This window comes from Camelus bactrianus, chromosome 16, assembly GCF_048773025.1.
Source record: "Camelus bactrianus isolate YW-2024 breed Bactrian camel chromosome 16, ASM4877302v1, whole genome shotgun sequence".
Taxonomy (NCBI): Eukaryota; Metazoa; Chordata; class Mammalia; order Artiodactyla; family Camelidae; genus Camelus; species Camelus bactrianus.
This window is the reverse complement of record NC_133554.1, coordinates 15,579,640-15,600,700: the sequence shown is the minus strand read 5'-3', so window position 1 is coordinate 15,600,700 and position 21,061 is coordinate 15,579,640. Positions and strand designations below refer to the sequence as shown.

Here is a 21,061-nt window from a genome sequence, read left to right as displayed (position 1 = left end):
TTATTCTATTTAAATGAAAATTTTCCTGTAAAACTCTGATTACAAGGTAGGGAACAGAGTTAGAAATAAAAACTCAAATGATCAGATATTAAACTAACTTTGCCACAAAGATTGCCAACCTTGAGCAACAGGTACCCAAAGACAGAAACCTCAACTGTGTATTTGTTTGCCCTCCCTCAACTGTTTATTTTAAACACATTTTCAGTCATTCCACCTATGAAAAACGGAGGCGAGCAGTTGTTCATTCTCAACACCATATTGCTTAGGATCTCAAGACTTTGTCCAACAGCCTCAATAAATGTATAAAGATATCAAGAGGTAAAGGTCAAAGAAGGAACCAAGAACATCAAAAAAGACCGCTGGAAGTGACCCAAAACATCACATGCTGGGCTTTCCTTTTTAATGATAATAACAGTGATACTGAGTGTTTATCATGCCTTTATTTCAAAGAGCTTCAAATGCTTCGCAGACTTCTCTCACTAATCTTTATTAGGCCTTGAGAAGAAAACAGCTTCTCCCCCAAGAAGTGCCTTCAGGGAGGAAGGACGCTTCCCAAAACCAATAGAAGGGAAAACACTTGCCTCTGTTCATCTTTCCCCAGACGCACGTCTCCTGACTCCCACTATGTCACACTGTGATTGAAATGGATTATAATACCATGCAAGTGTTGAAAGGATAATAATGGTGATTGAGTTTGTTTCTAAAAGAGTTATAAGCTATGTGCATTTAATCATAACAGGGAACAAGTAAGTAGAAAAGATGAGAAAACCCATAATTACCTTTATCCCATTATTTACGTATTTGGAGTGGGGAGGAGACTTCATATTGGTAGAGTTACAGAATGGAATACAGATTTTCCCATACTGCATGATATTAGTCTCTGAGATGGCTCAAAAGATGATCTTTACCTGAAAAAGATTTTCAGGCCACCAATAGTTGATAAGGTACTATGACTGAAACTGCTTATTCTCATTTTGATCTAATACTTCTCAGATGGGGAACCGGGAGTCTCAGGGACTTGTGAGATCATTTCCAAGCAGGTTACAGAATCTTATCTGCTGAGCTTCAAAGAACGACGTGCTGGGACCAGCACAGTACATACGAGTATAATGATCCGGGTGAGTTACCCCTTTACAATTCTGAACTCCTTCCCTGCTAGCCCTTGGAAAAGGGCTGCAAAGCTGGACAGAAGCTGAAGCTTCAGCATTCTGAGCAACTGTTTCAGGGTAGCAGCAGTTAAGATACTCCAAAAATGAAAAATGTAAAAGTGATATGTAATGTGGTTCTAGGATCCCTCTGAGAAGTGAAAATTCAGAAAGCACCTGCTTTGTGTTGTACCAGTGCCTACCTCACTGATCAGGGAGAGAAGCTAATGGGCTCACCAACGCAGAACAGCCACATGTACCAAGGTCCAGGGAGGGCAAGTGATTCACCACGGCACAAGCAAGGCACTTACAGAACTTAAAACCTCTGCACTCTTAGTCGTTCTCTCAACCACCAAGGCTACCTGTTACTACATTATGGTTAATTTAATCAGCTCTTTGGCCCACAAAATTTTTAATCTAAAGCTTTGCCTTCTTAGCTACATAAAAAATACAAATAGTCTTGCTTAGTTATTTTTGGATAATGCCAACTTATCAATTCAAAAGCTTAACTGAGCCTAAATCAATAACCCTCAGATTTAATAATATTTCTGACAGTAATTAGGTGACTAAGAAAGAGTTCAATTATTATTAATAATAATAATACCTTACATTTGCAATTTTCAAAGACAATTCTCAAACATTATTTCATTTCAGGAAGGCAGACTATTACTATTATCTCCATTTTACTCATGAGGACACAGGCTCAAGGAGGTTGAGCAATTTTCTTTGAGGTCATAAAGCTAAGAAGGATCAGAACTGAGATTAAAACACAAGTCTACTTAGAACTCTTTCCACTGTAGGATGTTGCCACTCATTTTAGAACACACTTTATTGCCTTATTATCGTATCGTTATATGTGGATACTGTGCAAAGAGCACTATTTGGTGGGCATATTATCTTCAATTATCTGAATGGTGGCAGAAATTATGTTCTTAGACTGGAAGGCTTCCAGATAGACATAAAGTTGGAAGATAATGAAATAACTCTACCTTAAGGGAATCCAAGAAACTGCTCTGATAATTCAAAAGGAGAAAAGTCCTCCTCAAGGAGGTTAAATTGCCTTCAAAACAACTGCCTAATCAGAGAGCATTCAACGGGTGGCCCATCAGGTAACTTACACTTTAGGGAAAAAGAAAAAGCTGCAAGGACAGACGGTAACTTCTCACTCCCGGAAATGCTGCATGCTGTTCCGATGTCAGAGAGATGTTCCTGATCTCCTCTGGGTCGATCATACTCTCCTTCATACTTACTAGATGCATAATTGCACAAGATAATTTCCAAATAGTAAATTACCAAATGATTCATCACCATTAACAGAGGCTCACAAAAATCTTGAAAACCAAGTGGACCAGAGAGTTCCATCTCCTCCATTCGATAAACAGTAAAACAGTCATTGAATATGATGCAAAAGGCTACCTTGGAAGTCAGTGGGGGAAACTACTGGTCCAGAAATTGGGTCATCCAAGTTCTGGGGTATATGCGCCCACTGAGTGGTTGCCACCTCTTAGAGTTTCTGGGTAGAAATTGGCAACAGGAGAAAATCAGATCGTCTGGCGGCCCTTACAAGGCAGGTGCAGTCATAAAGAACTTGACTTTTGATTCCATTGTCTCTGGCAGGACAGGTGGTTTGGTAAAAGTATGGAATCCTGCCAGACAGGCTCTAGTTCAAACCTCCCTTTAGAAAACAAAACAATAAAAATGGAAACAAAACGCCAAATCCTGTTCCATACCTTGAAGATTGATATTGCTTGAAAAACTAGGGCGTTTTATATAACAGCATGGATTTGGTTCAAGCACACATCAACTCAGGAGAAATGAGATTACAAAAACGAAAGGTGAGTTGCAGGTTGGGTTCTTCCTTTATAGTTGAACTCCCTATTCCCCTATATAAACTGAAGGGCACTCTTACATTTCAGTGAATTTTACTCATATATTCTTAGTGTTAAAAAAAATTATAATCTAACATTTGCACAGGAGTAACACAGGCAAGTTAGTACCACTGAGTGGGATGAAAACCTCTGGCTAATCCTGCCCACCCTACGCATCCTGACTTACTTTCCTGGTACAAAATTGTGCATTTAAAGTTTTATGGGAATGGTCAGTTGATGAGTCCATCAAAGAGACTATCTGGTAGTTCAGAACAGAGTAAAATACAAAGGGTTGTTTCTGGTGGCAAAGATAGATAAGTGACATTTTTACCAGGTTTGGCTTCAGGGCAAGTCTTTGTGATTGATGATGGAGGCTCCCAACCACAAGGACGCCACAAGAAGGCTCCGAGGAAGAGTGCGCAAAGTATCCTTGTGGGGGCACTGTAGCTGCCACTCTTGAAATTGTGCGCATTTTTGGTGTTCCTGGAATTCTATTTCCAACCACTACTTTGTGGTTGCAATGAAGGGATAGAAAGAGATTGGAAGTCTTCTAGAGCAAATACGCTTTTCTGTTCATAACCACAGAGCCAAGATTAAAATAACAAGAATGTACTTTGCCCAGGGCATAATTCTGCCTAAATCTGCCCTATCCATCACTTTATTTTTCCTAATTCTTGTTTTTGTTGTTGTTAATCTGCTCTAGGAAGGAAAGTTAGATAATCTATAAACGGTTCCAGAAAACCTTGAAAAAATTCATGGATTCAGAGAAGGATACTTAAGAAGGAGCCATAATCAGAACAATGCCCTATAAACGTCCCAAAGTGCAAGAACCAAAATATCAAGTGAATCGTTGTTCCTACCCAGAAAATAATTCCTTAAAGTTACAGTCTTAATTCTCCCTAAATGATAAATTCTCCCTATTCAGGCCCCAGAGATGAAGCTGTGAAGCTGGTACTTAACATGGTCGTGCCTCCTTATGCCTGACTCAACCAAACACTTTAAATCCAAAAGTAAGTTCCTCCTTCATCTACCTGCCAAGACCTGAGTTCAGGCCCTCAGGGTGCTGAGGTTTTCCTTTGTGGGAGAAAAGTGACATCACCCACACCTCGGAGATGGTAGGGAATGCAGGGAATGTGGCTCCCAACATCAGTGAGCTCATCCACTGCCCTGGGAGAAGCCTCAGATTCCCAAGAGTTGAAGTATTGATGGTTAAAAAAGAGGGGTTTTGTTTGTTTCAAGTTTATCAAAAGATTGTGATGCTCCCTAACACCAGGTTTTAACAGGGCAGGTGGAGGAGTAAAGGTACCTCTCCCCTTGGTAAGAACCTCAAGAATCAAACAGACAGGAGTGAAATCCAGACAGAGCTACTGCACTCATTTGTGTCTTACTGGGGCACATCCAACCAAAGAAAAACAGAGATTTAGTTATATTAGGCTCTCTCCCAGCTCTGAAATGAGTATATCCTTTAGGGGACTTGCTAATGTTGCAAGTCTGCATTCAAAATAAATTCTAGGCACTCACATAATCCCCCAGTCTCCTCCAAACTTTCTTTGATGTCCAACAACTAAGGACAAGGATCTTTGATTATAAAACAATTTCTTTGGTTGGAAGAAAATTCTTTGCAGGGCGTGAACAGCAGGAGAAAGAAAAGATTTTTCTGAAGTGCAAACTAGTTGGAAACCCCCTGGGGAAAGAATCTGATTCCCAGTCTTTGAGAGGAACGGGCCTGCCTGTACAAGCACCTCTAAGAAGGCGCTTTTGTGTCTACTGTATGGCCCTCAGCAACAGCGCGGCAGCCCTTCTCTTTTTTTTTTTGCCCGCGGAGGTTTTCCAACTCTGGGGACACACAATGCAGAAAGTCACGGTTTAATAACAAGGCACAGTTACTAATCAGATGGCCCCATTTCCACTCCTCCCAGATGCCTCCAGAAGCTTCCATACATACTAGAGGTTTAACCCTCAGCCCCAATCTTATTTCCCATATAATTATTCAGCTTATCTCTAATAATTCAACTTTGCAAATTATTTTAGGATGAGATTCAGCATCCTCCTTTGACTACTAATGGATCTACGCCACCTCTGGCTTTTTCAAGCCTTTCCACAGGTTCAGATTCACTTAGATGCAGCTTCGTGATTGAAGTCAGTCCCAGTTTGGTCACTGGGACAGCCTGGATGAAGGATATAGAATAAAGGTCCTCAATCCACTACAGACATTTTAAAATATAAAACTCCAGAGGAAACTCCTCTGTGTGTCTGTGTGTTAATATGTAAAGATAGTATAGGACCAGAGGACGAGGCGTGTAACTGAGTCTGGTACTTCGTTTTGCTACTCACTTGTTATGTGACTTGAAGGAATCTGGTCAGGTTTTTTGGTACCACTTACCAAATAAATTTCATCTCAGGGAAAATAAATAAATAATCAAGTTACATGTCCCTGTAGCATAATGAGTCTGTTTCTGAAATAAGCATAAATTCTAAATGTCTAGAGCTGGAAAAGAACTTAAAGATGACTTAGTTACCCCACCAACCCTACCTCCACAGATGAAAGTTTAAGTGACTTGCTTTTACCTTTTAAATGGTCCTAAGGCACCCATGGGCTTTTCATATACCCACAGGAAGACAACTAAATTTCAAATAATCTCTAATGATGATAAAAATATATAAGTTTTTTTGTATGTATACCATACATACAAAAAATGATGTATACCATACAGTTTACTAACTTCACAGCAGATAACAACCTAATGTTTTTGTCATAGCAGACACATACATTCTTCTTGAGTTGGTCTTTATATCCCTTATATTATACTAAAACCAACCCATTTTAGAAAATGGGAATAAGAGATAATAATGACTAACATCAATGATAATAATAATAATAATAAAAACCCTGGTATTGAAACACATTTTCTGAATAGAGATGATATTCAAATACTTTTTACCTTCTACATAGTCTCAGTATTTTTTTCTTCCTTCATGCAGTTTGTGAAGAATTAAAACCAAACCAGTAGGATTATCAATTCAAATCAAACTCTCACACATGAAAAAACGCTCAGTATTGCTAATTATCAGAGAAATGCAAATCAAAACTACAATGAGGTATCACCTTACACCAGTCAGAATGGCCATCATTAAAAAGTCCACAAACGATAAATGGCTGGAGAGGGTGTGGAGAAAAGGGATCCATCCTATGCTGTTGGTGGAATGTAGTTTGGTGCAGCCACTATGGAAAACAGTATGGAAATTCCTTAAAAAAACTGAAAATAGACTTACCCTATGATCTAGCAATCCCACTCCTGGGCATTTATCTGGAGGGGACTCTAATTCAAAAAGATACATGCACTCCAATGTTCATAGCAGCACTATTTATAATAGTCATGGAGGCAACCTAAACGTCCAGTGACAGATGAACAGATAAAGAAGTTGTGGTATACACACACACACACACACACAGGACTACTACTCATCCATAAAAAAGAATAAAATAATACCATTTGCAGAAACATGGGTGGACCTGGAGATCATCATGATAAGTGAAGTAAGCCAGAAAGAGAAAGAAAAATACCATATGATATCACTTATATATGGAATCGAAAAAAAAAGTTGGGGGAGGACACAAATGAACTTATTTACAAAATAGAGACAGACTTACAGACATAGAAAACAAACTTATGGTTATGAGGTGGGGAAGGATAAATTGGGAGCTCGGGATTTGTAGATACAACTACTATATATAAAATAGATAAACAATAAGGTCCTACTGTATATCACAGGGAACTATATTCAATACTTTGAATTGGTCTATGATGAAAAAGAATATGAAAAGGAATATATATATAAATATACATATGTATAAATGAATCACTATGCTGTACACAGAAATTAACATAACACTAAATCAACTATACTTCAATTAAAAAAAAAGAAACAGAACTCCCAATGTGTTAAATTTTGCTTAAAGCTAAATTTTCTGTTTTAAGTTTACTACAATTTACAGGAACTTGTACATTTTAGAAAGTCAGCTTTGTAATTTGAAAAGAAAGCCATGATGTTCAGTTATTTGGACTTCTAAAGAAAACGCTACTGGGGGGGGCAGGGGGAGGGGCATGCCACCTAATGATCAAGCCCTACAATTAGCTTCTCATTAGAGCAGTGATGGTGATGTGCACTGTCTAGAACCCAATGTTGTGGGCAGAGAGAATGAGTTTGTGGGTAGGAGAGACTAAAAGAAAGAAAGAAAACACTAGTGATGAGTATTATACATACAGGAATATTTATACAGGCAATATTATAACCTGTACTTAACTGATAAAAGTGCAAATTAGAAGGCATGACTGTTTGGGCTGTAGTTGTCCTCTAGTTCTAACCTACTTGAAGTTGCTTGGGTTAAAATTTTATGTTTTTTGTTTGTTTTTTCTTCAATCATAGAGGACCCTGAGACAAAATTACCACAGTCATCTGAATGACTCCTGAGAAAATGAAAATTGGCACTCCAATGCATTTGTGCCTGCACCTCCTGTTTGGCATTCATCACACACTGCTTTCCGCTGTTTGAGCTGCATCTCCTCAGTTGAACTGAGCTGGGGTGCTGTTCTTTGTATTCCCACGGGACCTGCCACAGTGTTCCTTCCATACACCGTGGGAGACCCACATTATAAGGCATGGAGAGAATCCAGGGCAGCCCTCAATCTTGCTAAGGTTCCTGGCCCAGACTTCATAAAGGGCCTCCACTGCTTTGAGAAGACGATCCAGAACAACAGGCCACCTGGTGCAGTGATTCTATGGCAGAATAAACGATGTATGTACCACGCAGAGTAGTGCTAAGTTGCAGCAAGGTATTTTTTTGTTTGTTCACTTATTTTAAAGTATGCCTTCCAGATGACTAGGAATCAAAAGAAGAAACAGACCCTATGGCACTCTATAATATCTTCTTAATAGAATGTTCAGGGGAAAATCTCTGCCAACATCTGCTTTTTAATCTTCGTCCAATGACTCCCAAAAGTTTAAAATAAATAAAGTTTGCTAAAAATGCTGGTCAATAAGATATGGTGGTAAATTGGCAGTTCTGGCAAACCACTAATCTCTCTGGGTCTATTTCTTCATCTGTAAAATGAAATGATTGGATTAGGTGTTTTTTTCTAGCTTGAAATTTGATGATTATACTTTACAAATGAAATAGGGTGCCTCCCTGCCCTCCCACCCAAAATTGTATTTTACCCCAGGTATGGAAAACTGAATAGGAATTAATTTTAATAAAAGGCCAATAAAGTCCTTCACAAAATTAAAAAGACCTTGGCCACAAGAATTTTAAAGTCAGATAACCAATATGATTCTAAGGAGAAGATATAAAAATGAAAGCACATGAGACCTGCATCATATAAAAGATTTCCGCTTAAGAGTGGATAATTCATAAGACTGTAGGAAATAGTTTAAGGGAAAAAAGAATGGAAATCTATAATCATTTTTTAGGCATAAAACATAAGGCCTTCAGCTTCATCCAAATTATTCTACAGAAATAACAATAGCAACAGTGTTTCTCACTTATTTTATATATATATATATATATATATATATATATATATATATATATATGCTCAATAGTACCCTTTTGATATGTTAGCATGCACAAAATTGATAGGTACATGATAGTTGAATATGCCATTGAAAATTACTGTAGTCTATGGTTGATTTCCATCATAATGGAAGTAATCTCAAGTTCGAAAAAAATAAACAGGGGTCTTGAAGATAGATATGTTGCCATCTTGGACAACTACCACTGCTTTAGATTCAGGGATAAGAATATCTAAATAATCTCATTTCCTATCTCCAGGAAAAATGTGAGATTCTGTGTTTACAATTAAAAAAAAAACCCAATTTAAATCATTTTGATTATTTTGGTGTTTCTGAATTTGCAAATTAAACATAAACTCTAATATATTAAAAAGTATCAAATAAGATGTATCCATGAACTGTAATGTTTAGAACCCAGATAAAAATAAGAAGTAGCTTGTCTGTTACCTAAAAACAGACAAGCCAGCAACAGTAAGCCTTTTTTTAAGAGACTTAAAGTTTTCCATTATAGCAAATAGAAACTGAAGGACCCAAGGACTCCTACCTCAGGAAAAGCAATGGAGCCCAGAGGATAGGAGCCAGATAGAAAGTAACCAAAGTTAATTTGCTTTACAGCCCCCGTTCTCTGCATTTAGTAGTAACCAAACAGACACACAGCCACAACTGTTCTACTCATATCAAAACAAAGTAGTAAAACATCCTTTATTCTTATGGGCCTTTCAGTGAAACAACCACGATGAAGGGTTATAAGCATTTCTTGAATTAATGCAGTTGCACTTAATATTTGGAGAGCACAATTTCTTTACGACACATACACAGATCTTCGTCAGATACTAATTTTTATACCTAAGGTCAACTTAGGCCAGGCCAACCTTCTTATAATTGCATCATAATATTGTCTGTTTGACTACTAGTAATGTATACAAATACTTTTTAAATTAAGTAAACAGAGGGTAAGTTACTTTTGAGAAATTGGTTTCATTTCTTGAAATAATTGGGATTATTCCAGGATAACAGCTTTTAATCTGGACTCCTTAAATTCCTACATGTGTCTCAGAAACTCTTTAACTCACTGCGATTTTTTTTTCTTTTGAAGAATTGTATGTTAAGAATATATGGTCAATAACTTTCATCACATTCTCAAAGGGGCCTGTGACACCAAACAAAGAAAAAAAAAAAAAGAAAGGAAGGAAGGAAAAAAGGTTAAAACCCACCGTGTTAGGGTATCTCAAAACCAGGATTGGGAATCACAAACTTAAGGGCTAAAAAGGTGAGGTCCTCTGGTAATATCTTATAATTACAGGTTTAAAATCAGTACCCTAATAAATTTGTCTTGGAAAATCAGAATTTCCTAAAAAGCAGGGGTTGGGCTAGTTATTAAACTAAATAAATACTATGTAAAGGAGTACCTCAAGCATACTGATTATAGTCATGTTTACAATTTGAAAATGACAATTAAGGAGACACTATGCTGCTAGTAAGTCAGAGAAATAAAGGACCACAGCATGCCATAGCAAACCCAAAGCACTCAAAACTGACTTCAGAGTCTACTTGCAAATGTGATGAGATAAATGTTTCATCCTAGAGTGAGCTCCAACCTGTCAGTTACTCAGCACCACCATAATGTTCCTCATACTCATTCCATAAATATTTATTGAGTACTTACTATGTGCAAGTCACTACTAACTATACTAAGGCCCTATTCCCCAAAATAAAGAAACAAAAACCCCTCCTTTCTCAGAGCTCACATCCTGCTGAGGGGAGACAGACTGTTACAGAAGTACGTCGCATGGCAATAAGTTTATTAAAAAAAAAAAAATTACACAGAGAAAAAAATGTGACAATGAGTGTGTATATGTCCATGAATAACTGAAAAATTGTGCTGAACACTGGAATTTGACACAACACTGTAAAATGATTATAAATCAATAAAAAATGTTAAAAAAAAAATCAGGGAAGGAGAATATGAGCCCCGGGGGCACAGGAAGAGTCCTTCAGAATAGATGGTCTGGGAGGGCCTCTTTGAGAAGGTGTACGTGACACCTGGGGCTGACATTTGAGAGACTAAGAGAAGAAGATACCTGGTGTGTAAGCGGGACTAGTAAGAGGGAAGGCCCTGAGGTGGGGGTAGGCCTGGCTTAACTGAGGGACAAGGAGGTCAGAGTGACTAGAGCAGAGGGGAGGCGGTGAGAGGTGCGACTGCCAGGCCAGATGCTGCAGGGCCTCACAGGTCATTGTAAAGACTCTGGCTTGGAATCTAATTTAAACAGTTCTCAAGAGAACAATGAACGCAGGTCAGAGTGTTAGCTTATGGGGCTTTCTGAGACATAAAGTCGGCAAACCTCTTCACCAATAGTTTTTGATTGAATTATCACACTGAGCGACATAGGTCCAAAAAGAGGACACCTGAGCCATTGAAAACATTTTAGCTTTTTAGGATTTCCCTGAGAAATCCACATCCTTGGGTAACTTAAAAGTTGGGTTACTTATCTTATCTCCTGCAAAGCAAGTTGGGCCCATCTCTGTGCAACTTTGTTCTAAGATAATTAACTTGCTTCCTCTCCCATTAAGTTTCCTTTTCTACAAAATGGACTAAGTATCACCTGTTCTTATTTAGCTTGCAAGTATTTGTGAATCATTTTAAGCTTCTTGGAAGAAAATTACTACATAAATTCAGTGCAACGTCGTCATCACACACTTCTCTGACAGTAAGTACCCTGCTACCAATTCTGGTTCCTGACAGAACATTTATAACAGTACATTGCTCATTTATAACATCTTTTTTCCTCTACTATATTTAGTAATTTGAACGGAGTAAGGGAGGAGGGGAGTACAAAAAAGTTCCAATAAACACTTTCCAGTGAATAAAATGCAAATGTTTTTTATTCAAAACAAAAACAAACAAAATCATGAGCCCCAGAGACATGTTTTAAACTTTATAAAAAGTTAACTATGGCTAATTTTTAGATAAAGAAAATTACAACACACCCACACAGTTTACTACAAAAACCAAGGAAATGCCTACCCCTCGAATCAGCTAAAAAGGACACTAAATAGCCCAACAGGGGCGATAACCAAGGGCACAGCTCATTCATTACCTCCTATTAACTACAGGGACTTATGAATCTGAACTTACAACATTTTTGCTGGATTTCCACATGAAGTATGGAACTATTATGTATACAAATCTGACTGATGGGTGCTTTTATATAAAAGAGATATCTTCTTAACTTCAAAAGTTATTATTAAAAAATAGTCTGCAGCTTCCTTCTCTCTTCTGGATGCCATGCTCCTAACAACAAAGCCAAGTCAAGAAGGGATCTGCGGAGGCAAGCACCTAAGACTGCTTGTGTGCACAGAGGATTTACATCTGATGTGTGCTGCTGACCGTATTCCAAAGCCAATTATAAGTTAACTGAATATTCTGCACCCCCATTAACATAAATAACTGAGAGTTGACTGTACCTTGAATATTTATACCTCTTTCAAAGGCTGGCCTCAAAGCAAAATCACAAAATCTTTGAAATCTGTTTCCAAGGAACTCTAACTTGAGCAATGACAGTTAGATGCAAGCTGTTTCAAAGTTTATTATTTCAGTTTCCTCTATTAGATAACTTACCAGACTGTTGCCAAATGAAGAGAAAGGTAATGAAAGTTGTTACACTAAAAGGGAGATACTGAGTAAATGAACCTTCTGATTGACAAATATCTTTGTAAATGAAACACAAATAAGAGAAATAGAAGAAATACAGAGATTATCAGAAGTTAGCAGGTTATTGTACACTTTGGATCAATTTCAGAGAACAGGTCTTATTTTACTCCCTCTCTATTCTGGAAATAAGTTCATTGCTTATACAAAGCCTACATCAATGTTTTGTTCATCTGTGGCATTCTTAGATGTACAGACTTTCAGAGCTGGAAAAGCATGAACTCTAGGGTTCAAGTTCCAGCCATGTCACATATTAACTACATGATCTTGGCAAGTAGCTTTGAGCCTCACTTTGAGCCTCAGTTTGCTCACCTATCAAATGTGAAAATAAAAGCACTGTATTTCTACTGTATATTTATACGTGGAATCTAAAAAATACAACAAACTAGTGAATATAACAAAACAGAAGCAGACTCACAGAAACAGAATAAACTAGTGGATACCAGTGGGGAGAGGGAAGAGGGAGGGGCAAGATGGAGGTGGAGGGTTAAGAGGTACAAACTATCAGGTATAAAATAAGCTACAAGGATGTATTGAACAATGTGGGAAATATAGCCAATATTTTATAATAACTATAAATGGGGTATAACCTTTAAAAATTGTGAATCACTATATTGTACACCTTTAACTTATATAGTATTGTACATCAGCTATACTTAAATTAAAAAAAATTTTTTTAATCTACCCTAATCTTAAAAAAAAAGTTCTGTATTTCTCTCAGGAAGGTACTATGAGGGCTCGATGAGCTAACACATGTGAAGTGCATAGCACAAGTTCAATTTCATAGACAGGGAATCTAAAGCCCAGAAAAGTAAAACATTATTTTATCCCAAATCACCCAACTACTTAGTGGCAGAATCAGAGCTAAAAGTCAACTCCCTTAGTCACAGTTCAGTCACTTTGTCAACTCTAGTTTGCTATATAGCACCGTCTCTCTGGCTCTAGCCAAAACTTTAAAGTTTTCTCTTCCTCCCCAAACAATTCACTTCAGGCCCTGACTACAAACAAAGTAAAAATGCAAAGATGGGATAACTACGTGTTGACTAATGGGTAAATGAAGGGGCAAGCAGAAACATCGTGCAAAGGGGAATCTGTCCAGGAGGTGTTCACTGCTACTGGCCAAACACTAAACCACCACGGCTCCCATTGTAGGTCTGAAGCCTCAGGGCAGTACATTCTAATCTTGATCATAACTTTAACCTGGAGTCTCAGAAAATCCAGGACAACCAGCTGAGCAGGAAGAGTGTGACTTAAAGAATCAGTGACCTCTGCTGTGCCCCACTAGGATCCTCTTTGCTTTGAGAAGAAAGATTAATTTTGTGTTGTCCCTCTCAATAACGTTTATTAATAAGGAACAAGAATTGAGAAAGAAAATAGGACTGCAATCACTTTTAGAAGCGGTAGCAACAATATTAATTAGAAAGAAAGTAAACAAACGTTGATAAGAGGTAAACAAACTAGAAAAGTGGACAATGGGGCAATGCATAAGCTCCAGCACATTTTGCTTCCACAATGGTGTAAACCAGGAGAAAAAGAATATATTCAAATGAACAACCAAAACAGTAAGAATAATAGTATAACCACTATCATTTTAGTTTTCTTTATCAGTCACTGCTAAGTAGTTAGGAGATCCAGAAAGTTTCCTTGACATGGATTTTTTTTTTTTTTTGGCTTCTCACTTTCTCTATCTCTTTTTTTTCAATTGAGATATAATTGACATATGACACTGTATCGGTTTTAGGTGCACAACATGGTTTGATGTATGTATATATTGTGAAATGATCACCACAATAAGCTTAGTTAACATCCATCATTACTCACAGTTACAAAAAAAATTTTATGGACATGGATTTTTTGATGGCTAGTTAGGTATGCAATACCGAGGCAGAATAGTGGTGGAAGGTTACCCTAAATATAGAAATTAAATGGAAAACAAAGATTTAAAAAGCAGAAGGAAATCAGAGGCGAGGAAGAGACAGGATTTTGGCAAATGCAGGGGAAGCCTGAGAAGCAGACACTTGGAAGACAATGGTAAACCCGCACAGGGATTTGAAATGATATGGTCATGCAAAGAAGCAGCTTTTGGTCAAAATAAGAAGGAAAGCAATATAATTTGGTTAGGGCCACAACAGGGAGTTTTGAAATGGAAAAGAGAAGACTTGAAAAATGAAAGGAATACAGCAAAGGCAACATTTCCTCTTCTATTTTGACTTTCTTCTAGTATTTTAAAAAGAGTATTATAATTTAAGACTCTGAAAATATCTTGTAAAATGGGTATAACTGTTGGTAAAGAGGAATCTAAGCACAAAGAGTGAGGAAAAAGAATTAGGACAAGATAAACAACAAGTTTACACTGTAGAGCACAGGGAACTATGTTCAGTATCTTGTAGTAACCTATAATGAAAAAGAACACGAAAATGAATATATGTATGTGTATATATGACCGAAACATTATGCTGTATACCAGAAATTGACACACTGCAAACTGACTATACTTCAATTAAAAAAAAAAAGAATCAGGACAAAAATTCATCAAGCCTTGGCCTTGTACATACAGCTATCAGATGAAGTTGAGACAAGCAAAACTATTTTTGAGACAGTTCCATGGTCTATCTTATTGTGAGACAAATTTGGGGCACATTGCCAAAGGATGTCTCTCTTTGCCTAAGGAAAATTAAAATCGTAATACAAAGGAAAACCTAGTGAATTTAGTCCTTATGAAAATGTACATAAGTACATAAATACTGAAATAAATGAGTAAAATGTAAAGAAATGTCAGATTTTCTGAAACTCTCTGGAAATTCCAGAAACTATAACAAGGTTATTATTATTATTTTTTTAAATCGCTGTTCTCATAACTACATTTCCCAATGTACAGCATGCCCAATTTTACAAAGACCTGACTGCATCTTTGAAGATGATCAAACTTGCAGCTAGAATAATTCATAGGTAGACGGATACGTAGAATTATCCAAAATTCCTCAAAGCCAAAAGAGAAGGTTGCCTTTAGACCTGTGACACCAGGGTACAGCTATCCACCAAGAAAGCTAAGTGTAACAAAGCACGGCTCTAGGACATTTAAACAGAACTTCAGCTCAGGGGAAGGCTTGGTTAACCACAGTTGAGTAAGCCTGAGTTGCAGTGTAATCTGATAAGGAACACACAGCACTGATTCCAGAAGTGAAAGCCATGTGTCCCTAACACTCTAGACTTCTTTGAAAGAGTTAATCAAATAGTGGATAAAGAAGAACTGATGGATATCATTCAAAAGTTTTTTTTTTTAATAAAGACTCCCGTAAGAGGTTATTAAGAAATTGATTAGTAGACAATAAAATTGTGGCTTAAAATTTGATTAATAGACAATAAACCAGGATCAATAGTGAAAATCTCCAGAGATTAATACTAGGATAGTGTACAAATTTATTAATGGCCTAGAAGAAGCTTGTATGAACAGAAAAGGTGAAGAAAGCCTGAAAACTGCCAATGCTGCAAAGTCTCTTCAGGAAAGCTTGAAAGGCCTTGCTAAACAATACAGTGAAATTCCCCCTTCACAAAGTAAAGAATCAATACTTGAAGTATACTGACAGACTCAAAGTTAATAGTTAAAAAAAGAAGAAGAAGAATTAAGCAACACTTACCAGAGTGAGAAAAAGGGCAAAATGAGAGAAGATGTGATGAAGACTGACAAGGTAATGAACGGCAAAGAGAAAGCCAGCTAGTACCTCTTATGTATCTTTTCCTTTATGTAGAGCTTTATGATACTAGACAACAACAAATTTAAAATAAAAAAGGATGCGATTTTATGTGGCATATAATTAACCCATTAGACATGCTGCCACAGGACATTAATAAGACACAAAGCTTAGTGTGACTCCCAAAGACCTCAGAGATAACTGAAATATGGTTCTATAGTAAAATTACTTAGGGCAAAAAATCGAAACGGAGCATATATACCTCATGCTTCAGGGTATTAACTAGGTAAGGTGAGGAAGGAAGTTTTCCTTCCCATTGTTGTATAGAAAATGATCTATGGTTTCAACTTTTAAATATACCTAATTCTATCCTAAAGTTCAAATTAAGTGAACTTTTTTATCCAAAAATTCTTATGCTATTTTTTTCTAGATACATTCTTTTCACCTGTTTATTTTCTAAATACCAAAGCTTTCCTTTTCACCCAATTCTTCTTCCACTTCACTCATCCCAGCTTCAAAATATTGCCTAAGAAGTGAGCACGAAGACCCACTCACCAAGTCAAATACGTAAAAATTCACATTTGGAAAAGAGAGTTCTATAATTTGTTAAATTTTCTTATCTTTTTCCTCTGAGTGGACAAAAGTTCAAATTGACAACCATATTCTGGCTCTCCTCACGTCACAAAATAAAAATCTGGGCTTGGATGCTGAGATGAATTACATTTAACATTTTAACCTGTGTCCAAGAGCTACGGCAAGAAGTGGCCTTTTATAAAATGAATTTTAATCAATAAGCAACATAATTTTATGGAATAAAACACAAGAATGTCACATTAGAAAGGCAGAGAGCCCTCTAGGGTCTGCCTGCACCATGGGGAATGAGCAGCTGATCTGTGAAATGCTATGGCCTCAGTCAGTTCATAAAAATTCAGCACATAAAGAGTAGGCTATGAATGAGTTGTAGGCAAAATTCACAATCGGAAAGCCTAAGTAACTATGTCTGAAAAACTTTGCGAGTCAATAAAAAACAGACGTTAACTTTAAAATTTTTGAAAATATTAACATTATGTGTAGACAAGACCAAAGTGATCAGGAGGCAAGTTTACACCTTGTGTCCATTTTGTAATCCAGTCCTCTCCATTTTGGGTTTAGCAATAGGGTGCCACACGTGATAGAAGGCCAGCCGTAGCATTCAGGCTTGACTGAATTTTAAAAGTGACCCAGTGATCAAATATGCTTCAAGGGCATTCTAGAATTTCAGGGTGCTACTAATCATTAAAATCAACCTCTTTAGTGCTCACTGCAAATCTAAACAGGATAGAAAGTACAATCCTTGAGTTAATTAAATACAAGCCCATATATTTCATCTATAAAAAAGTAGCGTCTATAACATATCATTTGCAAAGAAAGGTCTTATTATGTAATGCAATGTAATACCAGAGTTAAAAATGAATTACATTTCTAAAGTAATACCAAAAAGGCAGTGCAATACCGGAGTTAAAAATAAGCAGTTGATCTTATAAAATACAGGATTTACGTGTTTCTTCTCGAGTGTAAAATAAGAATTTGCTTTAGAATGCCAAGAAGGTAGTAGGCTTAACAAGATGAAACAAATAGAAAGCTAAGCAGCTGAAGCCTTGCATGGAACTTGGTTTGGGAAACAAAAAGAAGAAAGGCGTATTTCAAACAGATGGAAAGTGAAAAATAATCAAAGTTATCCTTACCTGCATTAGTTTTCCTTCTGCTGGAGTTATTTCAGCAACACCAGCAAACACACCTTCCAAAGTGAGATTCAGTTTTCCTGTGGGGTCCATTTTCAAGGGGATCACTCTGATAATAGCTTTCTGCTCGGCTGATCTTTCAGACTCCACCGCTGCTGCCAGTACCAGTCCTGTGCGTCCAAAGCCTGCCTGCAGGGTAGCCATCAGCAGCCAGGGCCAGAGGGCAGCCAGCTGTAGCTGGTGGCCACCACTCATGCTACCAGCTGCAGCAACGCACTTCGGCCATACATACTGCTTCCGCTAGCTAATACCGAACGCAGCTTCTCAGATCCAGACAAACGGAGGAAAAGAAATTTATGCTTCGGTTTCAGAAAGCCGAGTCGTAGTTTTGGCCCTTCCTTTCTCTAAAGTATATTCCCAAGAACAGGTGGCATTCCTGGTCTGGCAGGGAAGGAGGCGTTCTCAGCCTACTTCTGTTTCAGGTATGTCATTTTCTCCCATCTTCACTATGATTAGTAAAGTTATCGCCACTTCTCTTTGGAATTTCCAACTTTGCTTGAGGTTGAATGTCACATCCTGAATTTTTATTATGTCAGATCGCTTGGTGCTGGTCTTCCATATGCATCAAGTTCTCGAGCCCCTAACCCAATGTTAATGAACAAAACAAGGCAAAGTAAACGACTAAGGCCATGCATCAAAGATGAGAGTGAAAAACTCCAGCTCAGAAAATGAAGAGATGGCCCTTTTACGCCTCAAAATTTGTCAATGGTAAAAGACTAAAAATCACAGAATTTTTTTTTTTAATGGGGAAGGAGAGGGGAACACTGTTTCAGGCCACACCTTGAGAGATGTCCCAGAGATGCTACAACATGCATTCATAAAAGTTTCAACATTAAACTGTATTTCAGAGTAGCCAGAGTTCTAGGCCCACTGAACTTTTAACACTTTTCATGAACTTAAATATACTATGATTTTTTAATGTTTTACCTAAATTTGCCTATATTAGGTCCTAATTTATGTCTTCATGTATTCCCAGGATAAACCTGAGCATTACAACCTTTTCCAATTTTCATAATTAGAATAATATTTAGAAAAGGTTCACTTTCCAATTATTTTTCCCAGTTGAAATTCATATTTCTGCCTTTATTTTCCTTTTCTCTTAGAGATTCCAGCTTTTATTCTCTTGCTTGAGAATGCCAAGCACTTTGATTTCCCATGAGATGCTTTTGGAAACTACTTTATTATCCAGATTTTATAATCTGTAATTTTCTAGGTTTATAAGTAAAACAAAGGGCTATTCCTAACAAGTTTTCAAATTCCTTGAGGAGGTGGGGAATAAAAGACAGAGGGAGTGGGGAGGTGATTAGTCTAAAGGCTCTACCGAGAATGCCCTGAAAAAGGAAAAATAAACCTGAGTAGAGGAGATCTGTGCTATTTCTAGGCACACTTGAGAATTTGGGTCTTTGTACAAACAAAATCTTATTCTAAGATTTCAAAATGTGCACCCTTCAGTAAATATAAATGCACTTCAACCACAAAGCCCACTGTGTTCAGAGGTCAAGTTAAAAAATCTTATTAAGTCTTCAGAATAAGTGCTGAAAAGCCAAGCAACTGAACATGAACCTGTTATATAGATTCTTTTCTTTTGCTGAGGCAGAGGGAGAAAAAAAAAAAGAATTTCAAAAGAAATCTGCAAACCTGTTGCGCTGTCGGGCCCACTGGAATCCACGGGGGTGAAACAAATTCAATTATGCTTTTATAGATCCTGCTCAAAAAAAGGTTTCAACTGCTTAACCAAGTACAGCTCATTCTTCCACCTTCTTACTCTGCAACCAAACCAAGTGCCCCACACTGCAGGTAGGTGCCGAGAAATTCCGCAGCCTGAAAAAATAATCCATGCAGGTCAAAGGCAGAAACTTACTCCAAGGTTAGAGCTACTGTCCCCAAGAACTCTAAAAACACTTATAGAGGATCCAAAACCATTTCTGAAATCTCCTTTCTAACAAAAGTCCTTTTTCTCCCCGAACAGCGTATAAAAATGATCAAATCCTGAAAGAGAAAAGACGCAAAGTAGCAAATACATCAGCAAACAGTTCACTACCAGGAACAGAGAAAATCCCAGAGGGAGAAGGCAATATCTCTGAATCATGGATAGACTTGGAAAGTTCGGAAGGATTCGAGTGCTTCCCTTCCAGAAAGACAATTCTGGATCAGCTCCCTAGAGGAGGAAGCCTGTGGTTTGTAATTGGTGTTCTAGCTCTGACTCCCTCCCCTGGGACAGCAATCACGCTCTCTACCTGCTGACACAAAGTGAGGGTGGAGCAGCTGGAGGCAGCCACCCCCACCCCGCCCCTCCTCCTCCCGGCTGGCTAGGGAACGGTGCGCGCACACTTAACTCCACCAGACACGTCCCTGGGCTCTCTTGTCTCAGCTCCTCTACTCCCTCTGTTGAGCCACAAGCAAACTGCAGCCAATGCAATCCTCAATACCTTTCCCTGGGTAAGCAAGCTTCCACATGCAAATCGAGGCCACTCACAGACATCTAAGCAGATTCTGCACTCAAGAGACATAGATGGTGGTATGAGGAAATCAAGAGAGAAAAATAAAGGAAACCCAGAAGATTAAAAAAAATGGCCCCGAGGCTTTGCAAATATAAGTTCAAAGGGATTTCTGCTCTTTCCGGGTTTTAGTGTCTGTAAAAGGCACAAAGCCAGAATAAAGGGATCCTGTGCTGTAGTTCTTACTGATTTATTGCTGTTTTATGTCTGCCACTCTGGCAAGAACTCCTGTCCATTTTACGCACAGTTTTTCTTCAGTCTTTACAAATTTAAATTCAGTAGCTCTCTTCTAAACTGTGCCTGTATGAAGCTTTTAGACTAGGTGATGTCAGAGGCCTGGAATCTGTTATTTTCTTCTCACATCCTTGGGAGGTGAAATAATACTATGGATCGGACCTGGGCTTTCAATGTAAGGCTGCAAGTAAGTCTATGTCATAAATGCAAACAAAAGGGTAAAATATATATGCTTAATAAGAAGAATGTGGGCAAAAAGAAAACTGATTTTTGGCTAATTACCACATTCATGAACTACAACCCTTCTAGTAAACTTGTCATTAGAAATAAAAGTTTCTAATGTATGTTCCTAAAATTTGAATTTTCAAATTTACCAGATTATAGTTGACTGTGGTCAAATATTTTATTTTTGACCTGCTGCCAATAATCTTTCCAAATTGTACAAATGAACAACAATGTGAATATGGTTAACACTACACTTAAAAATGGTTAAGACTTACGTCCTTATTGTGGTAAAAAGCACATAATATAACATTTAAAACAATTTTTAATTTGTGCAAAAG

The 21,061-nt window shown here is 37.6% G+C and overlaps 1 protein-coding gene across 1 annotated transcript in view; it reads right to left on the bottom strand.

The window, feature by feature from the left end:
• The window catches only part of RNF43 (ring finger protein 43), a 58,471-nt gene extending 38,400 nt beyond the window's left edge, over positions 1-20,071 (bottom strand). Inside the window, exons 1-2 of the mRNA XM_010951061.3 lie at positions 19,405-20,071; positions 17,710-18,346 (exon numbers count right to left, since the gene is read on the bottom strand). Coding sequence (XP_010949363.2) covers positions 17,710-17,961 — 252 coding nt within the window. The 5' untranslated portion in view covers positions 17,962-18,346; positions 19,405-20,071. The remainder of the gene's footprint in view (positions 1-17,709; positions 18,347-19,404) is intronic.
• Between the last annotated feature and the right edge of the window lie 990 nt (positions 20,072-21,061).